The sequence below is a fragment of the Priapulus caudatus genome, unplaced genomic scaffold, assembly GCF_000485595.1.
Source record: "Priapulus caudatus unplaced genomic scaffold, Priapulus_caudatus-5.0.1 Scaffold5, whole genome shotgun sequence".
Classification (NCBI taxonomy): domain Eukaryota; kingdom Metazoa; phylum Priapulida; class Priapulimorpha; order Priapulimorphida; family Priapulidae; genus Priapulus; species Priapulus caudatus.
The window spans coordinates 706,771-729,441 of record NW_014577066.1 but is presented as its reverse complement, the minus strand read 5'-3'; the positions used below and the strand labels follow the sequence as shown (position 1 = coordinate 729,441).

General features: G+C 47.0%; 1 protein-coding gene across 2 annotated transcripts in view; it reads right to left on the bottom strand.

Annotated features, from left to right (window-relative positions):
* Positions 1 to 13,455: 13,455 nt before the first annotated feature.
* The window catches only part of LOC106804915 (rho GTPase-activating protein 20-like), a 40,473-nt gene continuing 31,257 nt past the window's right edge, over positions 13,456 to 22,671 (bottom strand). For both annotated transcript variants that reach the window (XM_014806322.1, XM_014806330.1), the window contains exons 2-14: positions 19,622 to 19,732; positions 19,117 to 19,242; positions 18,904 to 18,977; positions 18,307 to 18,403; positions 17,922 to 17,986; positions 17,189 to 17,383; positions 16,759 to 16,843; positions 16,429 to 16,506; positions 16,028 to 16,253; positions 15,302 to 15,486; positions 14,613 to 14,774; positions 14,119 to 14,227; positions 13,456 to 13,638 (exon numbers count right to left, since the gene is read on the bottom strand). In XM_014806322.1, coding sequence (XP_014661808.1) covers positions 13,541 to 13,638; positions 14,119 to 14,227; positions 14,613 to 14,774; positions 15,302 to 15,486; positions 16,028 to 16,253; positions 16,429 to 16,506; positions 16,759 to 16,843; positions 17,189 to 17,383; positions 17,922 to 17,986; positions 18,307 to 18,403; positions 18,904 to 18,977; positions 19,117 to 19,242; positions 19,622 to 19,732 — 1,611 coding nt within the window. In that variant the 3' untranslated portion in view covers positions 13,456 to 13,540. The remainder of the gene's footprint in view (positions 13,639 to 14,118; positions 14,228 to 14,612; positions 14,775 to 15,301; positions 15,487 to 16,027; positions 16,254 to 16,428; positions 16,507 to 16,758; positions 16,844 to 17,188; positions 17,384 to 17,921; positions 17,987 to 18,306; positions 18,404 to 18,903; positions 18,978 to 19,116; positions 19,243 to 19,621; positions 19,733 to 22,671) is intronic.

The following is a 22,671-nucleotide window of genomic DNA, read 5'->3' as shown; positions in this document are numbered from 1 at the left end:
ACAAGAGGAGTTATAATGTGTGATGAATAGCATTAAACATATAGGGTATCTCCGCATAGATACTCTAATAAAGCTTTTATCAGCAGACCTGTGTTATACTTGGGAGAGCGCCCAGCATTTGGGTACAAAAACACTTACTTAGCCCTCACTCCTTGCCTCCCCTGTACTCGCTCAGCCCTCCTTCCTTTTTCTAGCCGCCCCCAGCTATCTTCCAGCCGCTTTACTCAGTCCCATCCCTCTCCCGGCCCGCAGCAAGCCTATAATATTAGAAAGTTTCCCAGAACGGCACTGCACGCCTAACACGGGCGCGCGCATGCGCAATATCTGCCCGAGAGAAATCGTATTGCGCAAAGATTACGCGTTTGAAATAAAGGAGGAGGTATCCTAGCAACGATTCTATGATAAACACTTTATCAGTAAAGACATAATTTAAGCGAAATAGGAGGAAGACGCTTGCCATGTACGGTCAGGGCTCGCGTATAATTGCAGCAGTACACAATCTGGCCTACGTTAGTCGTGTGGCACATGCGCAATATCTCACCAGAGAAGAGTTTATTACGATTTGTGATCGAATAACGCATCTTAATGAGTGTAGGGGGTATCCGTCCGATTAGAGTTCCCTAATAACACTTTTAAACAGAGACTGTGTTTATAATAGTGAGAGCGCCCTAGCAGTAGTGTACAAACACCTACTTTATCGCCCTCGCGCCGCTAATCCGTCTGTCCCTCCCCTGTCCGCTCAGCTCAGGTTCCTTCTCTCTAAACCGCCCTCAGCTATCCCCCTCGCCCTTTCCATCAGTCTCCCAATCCCCCTCTCGATCCCGCAAGCTATATTAATGAATTTTTCCTCAGACCGGGCACTGCACGCCTAACACGGTGCCGCGCATGGAGCAATAACTCCGCGAGAGAAATCGTAATTTTGCAAAGATTATGCGTTTGAAAGTGAAGAGGAGTTATCTTAGCATACGATTTCTATGATAACATTTTTACAGTAGACATAAATTGAAGAAATAGGCATGAAAGACCTTGCATAAGGTCAGGGCTGCGTATAGCGAGCCATACACCAATCGCTACTTAGTGTGTTAGGGCATGCGCAATATCACGCAAGGAGTTATAATTTGTGATGAATAATCATTAATAGGTTAGGGGGTCCTCGTCCGCTTAGAATAGCCTAAGAAACTTATCAGTCAGACTTGTGTATTATAATAGAATCGCCTAGCAAATGTAGGTAGCACAAACACCGTACGGTTATGCTCTCGCGCCTACCTTTACCTCCCCTGTCCATTCGCTCAAGCCTAGTGCTTTCCTTCTACGGCCGCCAGCTATTCTTCCCCTGCCGCCATTCCTCAGTCTCCCCATCCCCTCTCTCCCGCAGCAAGCTCATATGATGAAGTTGCCTCAGATCGGGCACTGCACGCCTAACACGGGCGCGCACAGCGCAATATCTCACCGAGAGAACATCGTATTTTGCAAAGTTATGCACTTTAAAAGGAAGAGAGTTATCCTAGCATAGCACTTTATATAATTAACATTCCATCAGTTGAGCATAGTAAGAAATCGAGAAGACCTGCATGTAAGCATCCCCGCTTGGCGTTAAAAGCCAAAGTACACCGCTGCCTATGTTAGGCGTGTTAGCGCATGCGCAATATCTCACCAGAGAGTTTATATTTGTGATGATACGCATTTAACATGATTAGGGGTACTCCGCGATAGATACTCTAAGAAACCTTTTATCAAGCGGAGCCTGGGTTAAATAGAGAGGCCCAGCAGTGAGGTACAAAACACGTAACTGTATCCTTCGGCGTCTATCCCGTTGCGCTGCACCTGTCCCTCGCTCAGGGGTCCTCTTCTTCACGAGCCTCCAGCTATCTCCTCCTGCCGCCTTATCCTCAGTCCCTCCCATCCTCCCCCCAGCAGCAAAGCTATATTAGAAGTTTTCCTCAGATACGGCACTGCAACGCCCTAACCACGTGGCGCGCGCATTGCGCAATACTCCGCGAGAGAAATCGATTTGCAAAGATAGCATTAAAACGAAGAGTAGTTATCCTAGGCCATAATTTAATGATAACATTCCAATTATTTGACATTAAATTGAAGAAATAGAGGAAACCTTGCATGTAAGATCCACCCTGCGTAACCAGCCAGTACCAATCGGCTAGTTTAGTTGTGTTAGCGCATGCGCAATCCTACACCAGAGAGTTATATTTGTGATGAATAACATTTAATCGTGGTAGGGATATCTCATAATCAATAGATATCAGAGAGAGATTTCCCCTAATAAACTTTAATCAGTAGACCTGGTTATAATTAGGAGAGCGCCCTAGCAGTTGGGTACAATACACCTACTTTAGCCCGCAGCGACCTTCCGCCTTACCTCCCTTCTCTTGTTCAGCCTCCATTCCTCTTCACCCCCCCAGCTATCTCTCCGCTGCCGCTTTGTTCCTCAGCCTCCCATCCCCTCTCCCCCGCAGCAAGCTATATTATGAAGTTTTTCCTCAGACGGGGACGCACTGCAACGGCCTAACACGGTGCGCCGCGCAACGCAATACTCAAAGAGAGAAAATCGTCATTTGGCACAGATAGGCGTTGAAATGCAAAGGAGTTATCCCCTAGCATTAGAGTATATAATCCAACATTCCATCAGTTGACACATAAGAAATCGCGAGGAAGACGCCCTGGCATGTAAATCCCCGCTGCGTATAGAAGCCAGTACACAATCTGGCTACCGTTACGTGTGTAGCGCATGCGCAATAATCTCAGCGCAGAGGATTTATATTTTGTGATGGAATATACATATAAAATTGTTAGGCGATATCCCGCATCAATACCTTAATAAACTTTATCACGGACCGTGTTAATAATAGAGAGCGCTCTAGCAGTAGGGTACAAAACCCGTACTTAAGCCCTCGCGTCATCTCTGACCGTCCCTTGCCCTCGGCTCAGCGCTCCTTGCTTCTGTACTACGCTGCCCCCAGCATCTTCCCTGCTGCTGTCCTCACGTCCGCCATCGCCCTCTCCCCACAGCAAGCTATATACGAAGTTTGCCTCAAGACGCATCTGCACCCCAACACTGGGTGCGCGGCGCGATGCGCATATCTCGAGACGAATTCTTATTGGCAAAAGATTATGCATTAAAATAAAAGAGGAGTTATCCTCAGCAAGAGCATTTCATGATAACATCTAATCAGTAAGAGCAATAAGGAAGAAATAGGAGGAAACCTTGCATGTAGAGTCAGGCTGCGTTATCAGGGCAGTACACAATCTGGCTACGTTAGTGGTCTAGCGCAATCGGCCAATATCCACTAGAGCCCAGTTATAATTATAATTAATATGCATTTAAACATGTTAGGGGTATCCCGCTAGGATTTCCTTAATAAACTTTATCCACAGTAAACCTTGTTTATAATTAGGCAGAGCGCCCTAGCATTAGCAGTACAAAACACCTACTTTATGCCCTCGCGTGCCCTTACCCCTGCCCTCCCCTGTCCATCGCGTCGCCTCCTCTTCTTCTACGCCCCCAGTATTTTCCTGCCGCCTTCCTCAGATCTCCCAATCCCCATCTCCCCGCAGCAGCTATAATTATTGAAGTTCCTTCAGACGCCACTGCAGCGCCTAACACGGTGCGCGCAGCGCATGCGCCAATTATCTTCCGACGAGAAATCGTATATTTGCAGATATAGAAGCATTTAAAATAAAGAGGAGTTACCTAGTATTAGATTTCTATTGATAACATCCATCGTAGACATTATGTTAAGAAATCGTAGAAGACTTGCATGTAAGATCCCCGCTGCGTAATAGAAGCCAAGCACCACTGGCTATGTAGTGTGTTAGCGCATGCCGCAATGTCTCCACCAGAGAGTTAATTTGTTATGGAATTATACATTTAAAATGGTTAGGGGACTATCTACAGCACAGATTTTCCCTAATAAACATGTTATCAGTAGACCTGTGTTATAATTAGGCGAGCCGCCCTAGCTGTAGGCTACAAAAGACCTACTTATGCCCCTCGCTCTTCCCCTTGCCTCCCCTGTCCCCGCTCAGCAATCATACTCGTTCTAAAAAAAAACGCCGCGCCCTGCGCCTTTCCTCCAGTCTCCCATCCTTCTTGCCCCGCAGCAAGCTATATTATAAAAGTTTTCTTCAGACGAGCACTGCACGCCTAACACTGTCGCGCGCATGCGCAAATCTCCCGATCAGAACGTATTTGCAATAATATATCATAAAAATGAAGAGGAATTATTTTAGCATAGTAGATCATTATAACATCCCTATAAGTGACATGATTTAAGGAAGTAGCAGTAAGACCTCGCATGTAAGGTCCCCGCTTGCGTATACGCCAGTACACCACTGCACGTTAGTGTGTTAGCGATAGCGCAAATCTCACCAGAGAGTTATATGTGATAATAACATTTAAAATGTTATGTGATATCTCAGCATAAGATTCCCCAATAAACTTTTATCAGTAGACCTGTGTTTGTAATAGGAGCGCGCCCCAGCATGATAGGATACAAACAACAACTTTATGCCCTCCGCCCATCTTCCCTTGCCTCCTTCTGTCCCTCGCTCTGCCCTCCTTCTTCTTCTACCGCCCCAGCTATCTTCCTACCGCCTTTCCGCAGTCTCCCACCCCTCTCCACCGCAGCAAGCATATATGAGTTTCCCCAACGGCACTGCACGCTCAACAGGGGCGGTGCGCACTCATACGCAAATCTCGCAGAGAAATCGTATTATTGCAAAGATTATCGCATTAATAAAATGAAGAGGAGTTATTTTAGAGCCATAGCATATATATGATAACATTCCAGTCAGTTGACATGTTTAAGAAAATCGGGAGGATAAGACCTCGCATGTAAGGGCCCCGCTGCGTAATCAGCCAGTACACATCTGGCTACGTTAGTGTGTTAGCGCATGCGCAAATAGCTCACCAGCAGGAGTTATATTTTTGTTGATGATTACATATAAATGTATATGTGATATCGTCAGCATAGCTTTCCGGCTAATAAACTTTTTAGCTATAGACCCTGGTGTTTTAATTAGGAGCGCGCCTAGCATGGTAGGATACAAAACCGACTACTTATGCCTCCCTTCCTTCCCCTGCCCTCCCTGTACCCTCGCTCAGCCTCCTCTTCTTCGACCCGCCCCCAGCTATCTTCCTACCCGCCTTTCCGCAGTCTCCCATCTCCTCTCACACCGCAGCAAGCTATGATTATGAACTTTTTCCTCAGACCGGCCAAACTGCACGCCCAACACGGGTGCGCGCTCATGCCAAATCTCCGAGAGAAATCGTATTTGCAAAAGATATGCATTTAAAAGAAGAGGAGTTAATCCTAGCATAGATTATATAATACGCGCACCGTGTTAGACGTGCAGTGGCCGTCTGAGACAAACTTCATAATAGCTTGCCGCAGGGAAGATACTGTAGTTGAGAGGCTGTAGAAAATTAGAATATCTGCAGCGGTAGGCCCCCTACCTTACATGCAAGGTATGCTTCCTATTCTGAAGTGAGGTCTACTAATAACATTTTACTGATATAGATCTATGCGAGGAAACCTCTTTCATTTTAAATTAATAATGTTTGCAAAATATTATTATCTCGGAAATATTGCGCATGCCGCGAGCACCGTTTCAGACGTGCAATACATCCAACGGGAAAGTACGTAAATACGGCCTGGTAAGGAGAAAGAAGGGTGAGAGACTGTTGGAAGGCGGCAGGGAAGATAGCTGAGGTGCGGTGAAGAAGGAAAAGGCTGAGCGTGCGTCAAGGTAGACAAGGGAAAGGGCGGCGCGGATGAAGGAGTTTTGCACCCTACAGGCTATGGCGCTTTCCTAATTATAAACACAGGTCTACTGATAATATTTATTGCCGAAACCTCTACCGAGATACCCCTGACCATACTAAATGCATTTTAATAACAAAATCTAACTACTCTGGTGAGATATGCGCATTGCTAAAGCAGTATTCAGGTTATACTGACTTGTATATCAGGCGGGGACCTACTAGCAAGGTCTGCTTCCTAGTTTCTCATTGAGGTCAACGTATGAATTTTGTCATATGCTAGGTTGACCCTTCTTCATTCTAAATCATAATTTTTGCAAAATATTATAAATCTTTTCGGAAGATAGTGGCGCATGCGCGAGCACTGTTTGAGGCGTGTGCGACCTAAAATAAAGTACGTAATATATACAACGATAGTATATATAATATATATACGAATGTACATATCTACCACAGATATCAATAGCTACTGGAGAGCTAGCGATCGCGTGCGTACTAGTCTTACATATTACAAGTCTATGTTAAATTCATTTGCATGCTTGTAAGATCGGATATAGAGTGACAAGATTTGGAACTCGAGAGACTATAGCAAATACTTTCAATATCCCACTATGGCACTAGCAGCCGTATACGGTCGCGGTTCCTGTATTCAGTTTAGGCTGTCATTTTTCATACTTTCTATTTTTTCGTTTAGTGGAGACAAGCACAAAATAATAATATTATAGAAGAGGCTTATAATTATGCCGAAGCACATGTTGAAAAACCTGGGGACATTTGATATTGCGTTCCCCACCTTTCGAAAAATGGGGAATTTTTTGTACGCGGTTAACTTATGTGATAGGTGAAAGGGCCATAATTAATCGCGGATGAATTATTTCTACCGTGGTAAAAAATAATTATTTTTGAGTACGATGTGGCCAACCATATCCGTGTGCATGTTTACCATCTGCTGTAATAATGCATATCTTGATAACATTATACATTTAAAAAAGAGGCAATGACTCGGGTGTCGGTATTTCTGGAAAAGGTGACATGCACTACCTCACTAATATGATAACATCAGCATGGAGCACAATCTTATCAACTTCCGTGAAATTTTCGTTGCTGTTTATCGGCGCTAGTGTCGCGCATGAGAAATGGTGTATAATATCAAGAGTAGATAATAACATGTGTTATTATCTACTCTTGATAATATGTTACGCGAAATACATTTACATGTAATTTTATAAAGATTTACAATGATTAAAAGTATACACGTGCAGTGAGCACACTCTCACGAGTAATAAGATATGGATATTTTACATCAATGTCTCACATCAGTAATTATAAGGCGGAAAATATTCCAAATCTTAAATCGTGCGGTCGATTGTAGTATCAGATGTGTCTGTGGGCAAGTCTTCTATCTGTCCTTCTTCCTTCCTTGTATCTCTCTATCTTCGACCCTAAGTCATTTCCCAGGTCGCCGACGTATCCCCACCATATCCCTGTACATTGGTATAACCAGGAGCCGTCGGTAGAGCAGTGCCACCACGTTGAAGTAGCGAGGGTGCATTTTTCGATGCGCACCTTCTCTAGGCATGCCACACTCTAAATTAAATGCTTTTAAACTAAATTAATTAAAAGTCACATTTTGCTCTAAGTTATGCTTTTAGGAGAGCGAATTATCAGGAATAGATTTCTATAAAAATGTTACCTTCCTAATAAAATAAGTTGGTATATAAATAAGTGGGTATAAAATAAGTGGGTATAAAATAAGTGGGAGCCCTATCAACATCCCAATTCCGCGCATTTCTTCGTTGCCGTTTGTAAAGTAGTGTATGATATTCGTATGTGATTTTGTTGAAATAATAGTGCCGTAGACAGCAATGCTCGGAATACTTAGAAATGAAAAATGTTGATCTCAGTGACAGGTTAAAAATACTCCAAAACTTCCATAAAACGTGCGATAGATTATAGGGTCAGATATGGCATCTACGGCTCTCTCATAAACTTCTCTCAAGCAACAGTCTATCGCTATTTGTCTCGCAACACGTACATAGTACGTAAAAGAAACACAGCGCCAGAAATATTATTATTGTATCACTTTATTTGTGACAACAGGTTTGATTATGTCATGTATATACTACATACAATTATCATTAACATTGCTACGCTACGCCACTTGTAACACAGCTTAATTGTTGCACATATAGTTAACGTTCACACCGCAGTAACACGAGTATAGTAGTCAGCTCTGCTGCTCTATACATCAATAATCCCTATACAAAACGCACTGCTCGGTGGTGTTGCTTCGCCTACGCACGCATGCACGCACGCATCCACATGCAGCAGCATTTATATTCAGCGAGAAGTAACTATAGACAATATATTGTCTATACGTCAATGCGTATATCCGAATATTTACAGTCGCAATAAAAAAAATCACGTAAAAACGTATGCGTCTCAATGCTAACCCAAGTTTCTTTCCCAACCTGCGCTACCTGCACGCGTTGACGCTTGGCAGGATATAGATCACCTTGATATTATGCCTTACCCTCTCTCATAGGCACGCGATAACATACATTATATAAATCACAATGCGAAAAAATTTCGCACGCAATACGATTTCAATACTATACATATTTTTTCTCATTTTTCCATGGCTGCCAGTTGCAGGTGATGTGGTGGAGGTCATCGTGAACGCGGTCGGTCGGAGAGGAATATTAGAACAAGCAGTAACATTAGCGAGAATGTATGAGAGCTGATGAAAAGTCTGTGTCAAGTGTAGGTAGATGCTAGTAGAGCGCGGCCGTTCACAATCCGGTGAAAGCGGATCCCTTGGGTAGGGGACAGGTCCAGGGCAAGGCTTGGCTAGAGTAGGGGCGTGCGCTAGCAATAGCGTACCCGGGCTAGTGTTGGTTGAGCAATTGAGTGTGTGAGAACAGCTATGGGCTACGCAAAATTATGTACAGGTTAAATGGTCGACAATAGAGAAGGTAAAGCGATGGGCACCGTGGTGAGATTACGAATTATGAGGTAGACACCTTCACTGCAGCCGTTAGAAAAATCTCTCTATCACTCTAGTCAATTAACAATCATGTTTACGAGCTACTATAACGGAACAACGTATGTACACTGTACAGCTACGCTTCTAGACACAGCCGGCACGCGTGTGTCAGTGAGGTCTTCTCACTTCACGCTAATCATCTACACGACATCTCTGCAATATGCACTGCATTACATGCATATATTATTTATGCATATATTTATATATATATATACTATATATAAGGTATGCAGAATCTACACTCGCTGTCACAATTCTACAGATAAATATAATAAACTTTATCATAACAAAAGCCACTCGTGAGCCCAGGGTGGAGCATATACAGCTTTTCCTGTTGGGAGGGAGGGGGTCGGGAAGGTTGGGGGGAGGTGAGCCCGCCTCCTTAAAACTACACGTACGACTCCGAGTCACGCAGACCGGACTTCCTGCGCAGCTGGCGCGCCGTGTACGTGTAATAGATGGCGCTGGCGTCGCTCGGCGGCCTGTAGTCGGACTGGCTCTCGTACCTCGCGTCGTCGCGGCCCTGCCACGGTCTGTAGGGCGCGATGGCGTACTCGCTGCGCGTGCTGCACGCTGGCTTCTCGAATGTCTGCCGCAGGTCGGACACGCTGCTGCGCGGCGCCTGATGGTGCGGCATACCGAACACGCGCTGCCTGGCGGCGGCGCCGGCGCGCGGTGGCGCCCTCATACGCACGTCGTTCTTGCTGCCGGCGTCCATGCCGTAGTAGTAGGTGTCGCGGCCGGACCGGCGCGGTCGGCTGCTGCCGGCCGTGGCGGCGCCACCGTACTCCGATCTCGTGACGGCGGCCTCCTGGCCGCGTGCTGCCCCTCTCTCGTCTTCCATGCCGTAGAAGAAGCGCTCCTTCGAGCGCGGCCGCGTCGCACTCTCCGCCACCGTCCGGCCCTTACTCTCATCCTCCATGCCGTAGTAGTACGCCGCCCTGCCTCCAGGGTGCGTCGGCTTTTCGCCGACCTCGGCGACTGACGCGAGTGCGGCCGCCTTTTTCGGCTCACGAGTGCTCGCCTTCGCTGCGGGCGCCACGCGGGGGCGCTGCTGCAGCTCGCGTCCGCTGAGCGTCGCCGCGTAGGGGCGCTGCTGCGAGTGAGCGCGGTACTTGGTGTCGCTGTTGCTGCGGTGCACGGGCACGGCGCGGTATGTGCCGTCCGGTATCTGCATGTTGCTTGTCGAGTGTGGTCGCTCGCGCTCGGACACCAGCTCGGCTCCAGGCGTCTGCGGCGCGGCGGCGCCCGCTGTCTCGGCGTTGTGCTCGCGCTGGTACTGCCGCAGCGAGTCCTGGTACATCAGCTTGGCACCCATGTCCTTCACCTTCTGCCTGATGAGGATGCGGTCGTCGCCGCCGATCCACGACGACGAGCCGCGCTGCATCGTCTCCTCGTACGTCGGCGGCCGCTGCAACTTCCACTCGACCGGTGGCGCCCCATGCGGGCCGGGCGTCGACGCGGCGGACGTCGGCGTGTCGAGCACGCGCTGCCAGTTGCTCTCGTAGCTGCTGTTCAGCCGGTCGTCGCTCTTCACCTCGTAGACGACGTCGTTGGCGGCGCCGCCGATCTTGATCGTGTGTATGTAGGGCCGCTGGTTGCGGCGCGCCTCGTCATTGCTCGTCGCGCTGTTCGAGCGGCTGTGGTCGTAGCTGTAGTCCGACTCGGCCGAGAAGTAGCCGCCGGAGCCATTCGACGGCTTGCGCGTGCGCCGCGGGTCGTCAGGCGCACTGCAACCTCCGCGGCCGCCGCCGCCGCTGCCGCTGCCGCCGTCCCCGCCTGCCGCGCGCACGTTGTAGTCGGGCGCAGGGATGTAGACGGGCGGGTCGTTGCTGCCCGGCGTCTTCGCGTGCTTCTTGTGGCGAGGCGGCACCTGCGGCGACGGACTGCGTTCGTGTGCCATCCTGACGCGTCCGCCCTCGCTCTTCGACCGACTCATCGAGCCGCCGCTGGCAGTGCTGCGCGACTGCCGCGCGGCGCCGCCAGGGGGCGCTGCCGGCGTCTGCTCGGGCTCGGTGAGCACGCCGTCGTAACTGCAGCTGCGTTTCTCTTTCACCAGCACGCCGCCCGACGCGCCGCCGCTGCGGTGGCGACGCGGCGGCGGCGACGGCGCGCGGCCCTTGTTGTGGTGGGCGGGCCGCAGCGGCTGCGCGGAAAGGTAGAACATCTTGCCCGCGCGGCGGCGGTTGTCGAGCCTCTTCTCGGGTGTCGTGGCGCCCTCTGCCGCCTCGTCGTTGTAGTACAGGTGGCCACCGCTAGGTGAGCGCAGCAGCGTGCCCATCTCGTGCGTCGTGAACAGCTGGCCACCGTCGATTCCGTCGCCGGCGAGCAGCGAGTCGACCGACGTGCCGCCGCAGCACGAGTGATCAGTGGCGTCACCGTAGCCGTGGCTGGTCAGGCTCTTGCTGAGGTAGTCGTGACCGTTGGCGCCGTGAGCCGCATGGGCCGCATGCTTTGCTTTGCTCGTGTCTTCCTCCTCCCTGTCAACAACAATCGTATAGCGTGTGTCACATGCGCATTCCGAAAATCGATGAAATTTGCGGCTTTTGTGGCAATGTAAACCATGGCAACATTCTCACTGTTACACAGTGAGAATATACGTTGGAAATTCGATGCCAGAACATGGCCGTGTAATTAATGTAACTAAGTACCGGTCACAAGCTCTACGCCAAGAGTTCATTTTTATCTAGTAGATTTTTATAGTGAGATGCGTGCGTTCTCGATTAATTTTGGGTAATTATTATATATTATTAAATATATAAATTATAATATATTATGATAATTATTGGATAATTTTATTAATTTATTAATTTTAACTCATAATAAAAACTTCTTAACTTAAATTAAATTATGCGGTTTCTAAACTTAATTGCTCACCTATACTCGGTGTCTTCCTCTCCGTCAAACAGGTGTTGATAGCTGAGCGTGAGGCCTGAGTCCCGACTCAGGTTGGTCGGTGATGTCTGGTTGGTAGGAGACGCCTCCTTGCCTTCTGTGTCTATCTCCAGCTCGCACTCGAGACTATCCACTGATGAGTTGTCTCTAGCAAGTTGACCTGTGATAGACACGCGAGCATTAAGCATAGTTAAGTCATGTATGTTAATAATCAGCCACTACAAACAGAAGGTAGCCTTGGCATTAAAATTAGTTAGCGAGTAAAAAAAAGCGTGATTTCTGCTAGTGTTACAAGTTACAACTACATGAACTGCAGTATCTGTAAGAGTAACGCAATTAAACTACTTCAACTATGTCAACTATAATACCCGCTTCAATTACATATTCAGTTGTGTATATGTAACCACGACTATTATGTCAATTTTATTTGCGTCACTATTACATTTTACACTTTGCACGAAGTACTTGCGCATGCCACAATAATTATGAGTATTTTCAACAATATAGAGACCACACGTGTGCTAATTCTTTTCGAAGTGCTCTTCTAATCGACACTATAGGTCAGGGGTTCTTAACCTGTGGTCTATGGACCCCAAACGAGTCCGTGGATGGTCTTCAGGGGGTCGATTAACCTTATTGTATGCAAAATTTTGTGTTTATGTTCTTATGTACATTTTTGTGGGGAGGGGTCCGTAGCTTTCACCAGACTCTCAAAGGGGTACATGACTCAAAAAAGGTTAAGAACCACTGCTATAGGTGAAGATATATACATATTAATATTCGGTACGCATCTATTCTAGAAATAGCGCTTGTTACCTGTAAGCTCTCGCATACTGTGTGTGGAGTCGGAGTCATGTAGTGATCCGTCTCTATCCACAGGCTCTCCGAACAGCTCAGTGACGTCATCACCCAGCAGCTCCTTACAGTTCTCAATAATGAACTGGAGCGACAGCGGTCCCTGTGGATTGCAGACGAAATGATATGATGAGATACCGCCTACATCTTTCTACATAATCGATTCTCACATCCTTTCTACACATTTCGACATCTATTTGGACACCAAACAGCAATGTCACGCAACTATACAACCTTACAACCCGCGTGAGAAGTCCCCCCCTCTCTCTCTCTCAAACACACACACACACAAACACACACACAAACACGCACTAACACACACACACACACACACACACACACAGCACAACACACACACACACACACACACAACACGCGCAAACACACACAAACACACACACACACCACACAGCAACACAACCACAAACACGCACAAACACACACAAACACACACACACACACACACACCACACACACACACACACAAACACACACAAACCACGCACAAACACACATTTCACACACACCGCACCCCCCATACACAACCACACACACACACACACACACACAACCACGAATACAACACACACACACAAACAGCACACACACACACCACCACCAACAAACCACCCACCCACACAAACACAGCACCCACAAACACACCACGCGCACACCACACACACACACATCACACACACAACACACACACCAACAGAACACACCACACACACAGCACACACCACCACACACACACACACACAACACACACTCACACTCACCACCAACACAAACACTCTCACCACCCCACACACACCGTCCGCGCGCGCGGCGCGCGCACACCAACACACAGACACACACACCTCACCCTAACCCTACCTTCTGGGTAGCATCTGCCTCGATTTCCATCGAAGCGCCCTCTGGTGGCCACAGCAGGCTCACGCCGACGCAGATGCCGAGGTTTAATGCATTCATCTGGTTGTCGGCGCGGCGGCGGTCGATGTGCCACAGGACGCAGACGAAGTGTCTGAGTAGCTCGACGTGAGACGCTGGTAGCTTTCCAACCAGGCTGCGCCGAGAAAGAGAGAGAAGAGGTAAAAGGTTAGCGGCTATTCCACCTGGTAGACATGCATCAACTCCACCGATCTCATCAATGCTTGCCATTCACGCTTGCCATTCATGCTTGCCATTCACGCTTGCCATTCATGCTTGCCAATTCAACGCTGCTTATTTCAATACCTGCCAGTCACGCTTGCCGTTCACGGGCTCTCGATGCCATTTGGCAAGACTTTGAAACGTAGGTAAAAGAATTGCTCACGGTATATCTCCGTAACTGTAGCCGGGTTCTAGCGAGCTCCCGACAAACAAACTAGACTTCGAAAGGTCCAACGTGTGAGACCGCCACTACTAAACACGTTTACACTACTTCAAGATACCTGGAGCAGTTATCTGCTCCATGCGATCAGCACTATCCCTACCCTGCTAAGATATGCGCGCCTCTTGTCAATGTATCTCAAGTAGATTCATGAAACTTATTGTTGACACTTACGTTTTGAATTTGCACATTTCTGTGCAGTGTCCGTCTCCTCTACGGCTGCTGCCCACTCGTGGTAGAGGTTAGACATGAGGAGACAGTACGGCATGCTTCTGCAGAAATCCTGAATAAACACAACGGTGGCTGTCAAAGCTCTGTTGGCAGGTGTGCAATGAATGTTCGCGCGCAGGCACGGACGCGCGAAAACATACACACACACACACTCACTCACACACGACACGCACGCACGCACGCACGCACGCACGCACGCACGCACGCACACACACACACACACACACACACACACACACACACACACACACACACACGTACACACACACGCCGTGGGCTTTCATACACAATCGCAGGCTCATAAACACATGCGCACGTCCACTTCTGCATTCACAAGTATGCACGCACGGACGCACGCACGCAGACACGCGCGCTCACGCACCCGCACATATACACACACCCGTTAAAGCACTCACGCGCGCATACACGTATGTTACCTTGAGTACGGTTGCTGAGGTGAGCACCGAGATGTCGGCCATGCACACAGCCTCGCCCGTGTCGAGTTTCTGCTTCAGCTCGTTACAGACGCGCTTGTTCGCTGAGCGTCTGAAGATGCCCTGTGTGCGCGGACCCTGCGCGAACAGCTCCCTCAGTAGCTCCTGTACGCAAACACCGACGATTAACAACGTATAAATAATGCTAACATATGCGTAAGACGCAGCGTAGTCACAGCGTAGTCACAGGTCACAGCGTAGTCATATTTGAGTCAGCTGCCGTCGGCTAAACCTTAATAACCCGGCAGGGCTTGTGTGGTTATTGTTTAAACGTCGACTTCGCTTATACACGTTGGTAACATGACGTCTCGGTCACATCCCATGGTTAGTTTAACTTGCACTTATACATGCGATCAGTGAATACAATGCGTAAATTCACCCGTAGACAGATACCAAACCATCGATAAGTAATGGCCGAGACTGAAATCTTAACAGGAGTCATCAGGAGTGAATAACATCGATTGCTTTTATAAGTTGTTATCATAACAAAAATTGTGATAATCTTGTCATGAACAAATATTTGTTTTTTATTCACCCCTGGTACAATTTATACCGTACATCGCCCAGCGTGGCGATGAAGGGGGCGCAGTAAGAGAAGACGCCATGATCGCGAGAGGGAGAGGGTTACGTACCATGATGGGCTTCGGCAGGCTTCCTTCGGCGTCGCAAACATCGCTGAGAGGGTGGCGGAACAGCTTGCCCGTGGGGGTGCCAGCCGGAGAGCTGTCACTGCTGGGCGACTCCTGCAGCTTACCGGAGCGCTTGAACAGCGACTTTAGGTTGGCCGGCGAGCGCTTCTTGCTCTTCTTCGGCGAGTCTACGACGAGGAAATTATAAAGGTTAAAAGTAAGTTAATTATTTAGTTCATATTTATTTTTATTTATTTGTTTATTGTTAAGTTTATTTTTTCAAGTTTATTTAGTTTAGTTTACGTTAATTAAACTAATTAAGAGGAAAAATGCACGGCACGGTGAGTTTCCCTCCCTAACTATATATACACTGCCTGTGCCGCTCTTACGCTAAACTTCCCCCTCGCTGTTCTATAGTGCGTGCGTGGGACAGCAGCGACACTTCTGATTGCTGAACACGACTATAGCGACTTAATTCGTAGATAAGTAAACTCGTAGATACAGTTATGAATGGACAGCTACAGGTGAGGTAGCTACACGAACGCAGAAGCACCAAAAAAAAGAAAAAGAAAAAGAAAACAGAAAACAAAACAAAGGAGTACAAGAAAGCAACGGTCATATATTGCACATAACATCTACAGATGATAAGTCACGTTAAGCGATGTTGGAATAGAGGCGAGGGTGAACCACAGCTATACTCGGTAATCGCTGCAGCGAGCCAGCGCTTACCTGTAATTGTGGGTTTCTGTCGCTGCACGAGCCGGAACTGGCAGTGCGTCTGGTTGTCCGGCACGCATATCTGACCGAGGTCGAGCGGGCTGCTGAGGTCGTCGCCATGGCGACTGTCACGGATGAGGCTCATCAGGATGGAGTAGGGATGTTCGTGTCCGATGAGTGGGTACGTCTCCTCCTTTCCCGACGTCACCCACAGCTGGTAGTTGCCAGCATCTACGGCCTACACGACAGGCAAAGTCTTCAGCATACTACCCTTGTTAATGCACATGGTGTGTGCACGCGTGCGTGTTTGTGCGAGTGTGTAACTTCGTGTGCGTGCGTGTTTGCGCGTGTGCGAGTGTAACTGCGTGCGCATGCATGCGTGCGCGTGTGTGTGGCTTGTATTGAACACTCACATTGATCTCAAACAGGTTGCATGCCTTCTGGACACACTCGGCTGCTGTCTCCGTGTTCGAAATTGTCACCGACTTGTACTGAAGTGAAAAGTATATCACATACATAAATATCAGCGTGTGCTAACACATCACGTGACACCGCTGGGGAATGCTGTCACATATAGGAAATACTAAACGTATAATTCCTGCTCAATTTTGGAAATATCCTAACAGAAATATTGTGGGATAAGAGTCATGACTCGAAACCATCAATAACAGGCGGTACCATTTGGCAAAATTTCGACCATGCTGTTTAAGTTATTAAATGAGTTATTAAATCTTATTACTTACATGAGCACCGTTGTTGGAGTTAGAGACGTATATCTTCAATACAACAGTCTTAGGCACTTCCTTCTCTTTCCCCATCGCGATTAGTCTGTACAAATTAAAGCACATGATAGGTCAGTGAGATTATTAAATTTATTAAATTTATTAAATTTAATTCGATTAGGAATTATATTTCGTTAAAAAACTAACGAAAAACTGGTTATCGCTCGCCGTTAATTTATTTACTATTGCATAATAACTTGATTTGAACTCTATTACTAACTCATAAAAAATAAAATCGAATAATAATTAATGCATCACCTAATCTTACAGGTTCGTACAAACCTAAATGACGACCTCAATGTAAATGACGACCTCAATGTAAATGGCGAATAAAATGTTAGTTTCACGATTGTCCTTAATATTGCGCAGGCAGGCAGGCAGCACAACTCACTCTTTTAGCTTCGCCAGCCAGTTGTTCTTCAGCTGCGGCGACGCGAACGTCGCTACAACGTTCGTCGTGGGCCAGCCGATTACGAACGAGGTCTCCTGGTGCTTGGTGGCCTCGCAGACGATGCTCAGGCAGTCGCTAAACCACAGCTCGCAGACGCGTACCCGGTGCTTCAACTTGTACGACGTGCTGCTCTTACTGTAAGATGTGCATATAGACGCATTACTATACCGCGTATTATTATTACATTATTAAAAATGCGCGCCCTATATATTTATATATATATATTTATTTATTTATATATATATATATTAATATATATAATATATTAATAATATGGCGCCATATTATATATGCGCGTTTTATATTATTATATCGCATTACTCCAACAACATCGGAGCAGGGTGGCATTAACAGACAGCATGTAATAACATCTACAGGTAGTGGGGGTAACTGGCGCGTACACACGGCGGGCGATGCTACAGAGATTCGAATAGTGGCGATGCGCAGTGGAATTAATAATCAAAGAATTGTTCGTAGTATGAAATATAAACTTTAAGTTTGAATTTGTCATCTATACAGAGCGGCGCTGTCTTATAGTGATACACGCTGCTTATAGTGATCACACCTACTCCCATCATCTCTCAAGAGAATATGATTCCCCATATCTCGCAGATGTGCGCTGCAGATTTGAGGCAGTGAACAAAATTGTGATCCCTGTTATAGATGTACTTACTTGGGTTTTGCTATCAGGAGTAGATCACTGAAGACGAACAGATGTCTGTCCTGAACTTGCACGCCCTACAAGAAACGATCACAAACATCACTCAAACATTGAGGTAACCTGCCAGCCGACAGCTCTAATGTCAGCTGTTCATAGCACTCTGGGGTAACACCAAGATATAACTAGAGTCAATGATAACACAACATGCCGCTATGGTTCAAGGTTTACTTCTCATGCTCTCCTTTTAGATAATAACAAGCTCGAACTAAGTCAGTTAGTGAGGTCCGGTACGAAAATGCAAAACGGGAATAGAACCGCCATCCCCAGAACGCACCGTGCTGCAGAAACCACTCTTCCAAGATAAATTTCAAAAAAGAAAATGTCGGCAAGAACGTACCGACGTCAAGGTGACGGGTCCTTCCATCACATAGAAGCGGCCAGTGTTGTTATTGAGCGATGACCTAACAGACCTCGTCTCAATGTCCATCTGCGGCCTGAGAAAAATCCAGAAAAAAACTATTCATGTGTCACGTATCAATAATGGACACAATTGTAACCATTATGTCGCTGCGTGTAGCGGGTATTGTCGCAGGGGGTCAGTCACGATGGTTGTCTTTGTTACGCACGGCTGCTGCAAGTGACAACAAGCGGTTCGGGCGTTTTACAACGCTCGATTGCCTACACATATGGGAACCAGCTTACCACATTTAAACTAACAGAAGCTAGGGTGGAAACTGTGGCAAGAATAACACAGAGATGCATAGTCGTTTATTGCGCACGGGAGCACAGCCGCTCTTGAGTACGCTACGCAGGCTGGTGCCCTCTATTGTGCAGATATTGCGAAAACATTTGGATATGGTAATTTCTTCACGCAAATATAGGCACTAGGTTATACAAGTGGGGTGTCAGGAAGTAGCAACGCATATTTCACCACGATGTGGATTATGCGTACTAACAGATTCGCAATAGTGTGATGAATGAATGATGAACTTACGATAACGAGAGTGTGAAGTTATTTTTGTAGCCTTTGCCTGCAAACGTCTTTCTTCTCTGTAACGTCTTGGCTTTCTGAAAACGTAAACAACAACCACATCATGAAATGACTGAAAAGAGCCTTCAAATTCTGGAATTTGTGCTTTCCTTAGGTATATATATATTATATTATTTACTTATATATATATAATGATTGATTATAGAGTGCACCTACTTGAGGGTAGATGCCCAGCAGGCCTAGATTGTCATTTGGGAAAAGGTTCTGCACTTTCTCCAGCCTGTACTCATTCTGCACATCTGCGTGAACCACGTCCTGTGGCTCCGATAGCTGCTTCATCATCTGCAATAATTGACACTGTGTTATATGTGTACCGATAGGTAGCGCCACTGTTGAAGACTTGGTACCACGAAACACGATCAAATCATCCTGAGGCTGTGGTGCTTATCTGCCGATATAGTGTCAATAACAAATATAACATAGTGTATATAATTCATTCTATGCGTTTAGAACATGTGATGTCCATATATATATATATATATATTTTTTTTTTATATATATAAATGCGTGATGTGTGTCGGGCGCGCGTGTGTGTGTGTGTGTGTGCGCGCGAGCGCTCGCGTCTGTGGATGTATGCGTTCGCATCTGTGCGTGTGCGTGTGTGCACGCGCGTCTGTGCGCGCTCGTGTGCTTGAGTGTATTTGCTATATTAGAAACTCACGGTGCTTGTTCTGGCAGATGCTCTGTTCAGTTCATCAAAATCAGGATGCACAGACTGAGTCTCTAGCAACAGCTCCTGGATGTACTTCTCATAATTCCATAGCCTTTCAACCTGGAAATAATACAGAATAAACTAAGTTACCTTGAACAGCCAGCACGCGGCTATGTAAAAGCTAGGTCATCTCCCAGCGCACGCGCATTTTGTATAGCAGCAAGTAAGACTATAATCTCCTAGAGTAGGTGTCCTGTCACCTGCCTGTTGCTAACTAATAAGACTGCCTCTCACCGCAGGATGACCCAATTGCTGCACCAAATCGCTGCACCGAAACTACAGGGCGGCCATCTCTAAACCCATCTGCTAAAAAAACTGCAAAAAAACACCTGCCGCGGGGAAGGCTTTCCTGTCTATAGAACTCGCAGAGGATTTGTAGGAGACGTACAAAACGACGGTTGCAGCCGATAGCATCGGCAGTAGGATCAACCTATACGTACATCCGATCCACGCATCCTCCACAGTTCACCATTCTCGTGGCTAAACTGCAACAACCCCTCTCAGCGGGACGCCACTGCGCTACAAAACACGAACGAAATCGTGTATCGAGGATTCATGTCTTTGCCCGGTAAGTTAAACGTAGGAATGCGTCTTCGAATTCCTAGCATTCCCATGTTGACGCGCGACAAAACACGAACTAAATCGTGATTCGAAGATTCATTTCTCTGCCCGATAAGTCAAATTTTAGAATGCGCCTTCCCATTCCCATGTTCACGCGGCAGCGTGCGCTCATTTGCCTATCAGCACTCATCATGTATTCACAACGATCGTACCCTGTCACGCCGCGCTCACGGACTACCTAGCTCTATACTTGTGTAGAAGAATCGATGGCGCCGGTAGAAAGAGATGTTCATCTACCACACGGCATACAATGATCCTCACACAACACTCTCTTATAATAATGATGACGTCACTATTATAGAAATATACACTCAGTGGCTGCCCTACGGCCCATATTTCCTTCCTTCCCCCACACACGCGCTCGACCCTAATAGAATCTAGTTTTGCATTCACTGCGTGTCACACCTTCACTAGTTTGGTTTTGCGAGTCCGTTGAGAACCGGTCACCGGGTGTCGTTCGCTCGATGACGACTAACACGGCATTACGATTGTAACCGAGTCACAGGTGCAAAGACAAGGGAAATAGATGGGAGAGTTTTAAACCCACCCACGTCGGGTGCGCGCGTGCGGTAATAAAACAAATTGGTTCCTTCTTAGCAGGGCAAGTGTGCACGGCGTTCGTACACCGTTTGTCGGATAAATGTATAGACACGACCGTCCAACATCAATAAAACTCTCGTTTTATTATGAAGACCTACTTCCAACCATCCTCGGCACCCATGACTCTTTCTCTGAACAGTCGGTCAGTCTCCTACCGCCGTTCCTCTGCATGCAGCTGTCCCACATATCAACGAGTGTATGGAATCTAACGCACACACGCAGCAGCAGCCGCGTGTTTGCTGCCCCACCAACCTATATTCACGCATCCTGTGCTCACGTGCTATAGCGCCTTATCAAAACCATCGTCGCGTCGACACAGCAAAGAACGAGAAACACAAGGCATCGCGCCGATGCCATCGCTTTATTATGTCGTCAAACAAAAGAAGCCATTAACTAATCTTCGCTCGACTGCTGCGCGGATCGTTGTTTCGTGCAGGTATGCAGGCAGGTGGCGGCGTCAATCGGCCCCCGCATGCAGTGTTTCGGTACGCGCAGCAGACGGGAAACACTTGCGTGCGAGCAAATATTGCTACAGCTCGCCGAAGCCTATCAATGGCCCTCTCTGCCGCCCGTGAGCAAACACCGTATCGCAACAAACCTTCATCTCTGCGTTTGCGATGCTCTGCGTGCGATTTATTACGCGATTATGATTGGGAATGAAAAATTGAAGGAGCTAATCGGTTCTTCGTGAGTTTAATGCTGGCGCCGGAACAACGACGCCGCGGTGGCGTGCTACGTGGTTTCGAGAATGCAAATGTATTCGGTAACCTTCGGCATTGTCCCTAGCGTTCTACAACGTTTGTCTACGGCAGGCAGTCTCATCCGTAGCACGTAATCAGTGGAGGCCACGATTATACATCACATGCGTAAAACGTAGACCTAACAGCCACATAGAACGGTGTCCGGTCCACTCGGTTCGCAGTTGACCGAGTTGACGAGTCTTGAGATCGGTGAGCTCGGTTCGTGAGATGAGTTGACGCGTCTGGAGATCGGTGAGCTCGGTTCGTGAGATGAGTTGACGCGTCTGGAGATCGGTGAGCTCGGTTCGTGAGATGAGTTGACGCGTCTGGAGAACGGTGAACTCGGTTCGCCGGCTAACTCGTGAGATGTTTCACACGCCCTAACTCTAATATCTCGCGAACGATTTGAGTTACATTTCTAAAGTTCTAGATACATATAAACACATGTCTTAGCTATGGTTTCTGTGAATTTTGAGTTTATTGAAGCACGAATAGTTTAATTAATTACCAGAAATATACGTACGCGCGGTATAGTCATAGGCTAATATACGCGCGGTATCGTCATAGGCTAATATCTCGCGAACGATTTGAGTTACATTTCTAAAATTCTAGATACATATAAACACATGTCTTAGCTATGGTTTCTGTGAATTTTGAGTTTATTGAAGCACGAATAGTTTAATTAATTACCAGAAATATACGTACGCGCGGTATCGTCATACGCGCGGTATCGTCATAGGCTAATATCTCGCGAACGATTTGAGTTACATTTCTAAAATTCTAGATACATATAAACACATGTCTTAGCTATGGTTTCTGTGAATTTTGAGTTTATTAAAGCACGAATAGTTTAATTAATTACCAGAAATATACGTACGCGCGGTATCGTCATACGCGCGGATACGCGCGGTATCGTCATAGGCTAATATCTCGCGAACGATTTGAGTTACATTTCTAAAATTCTAGATACATATAAACACATGTCTTAGCTATGGTTTCTGTGAATTTTGAGTTTATTAAAGCACGAATAGTTTAATT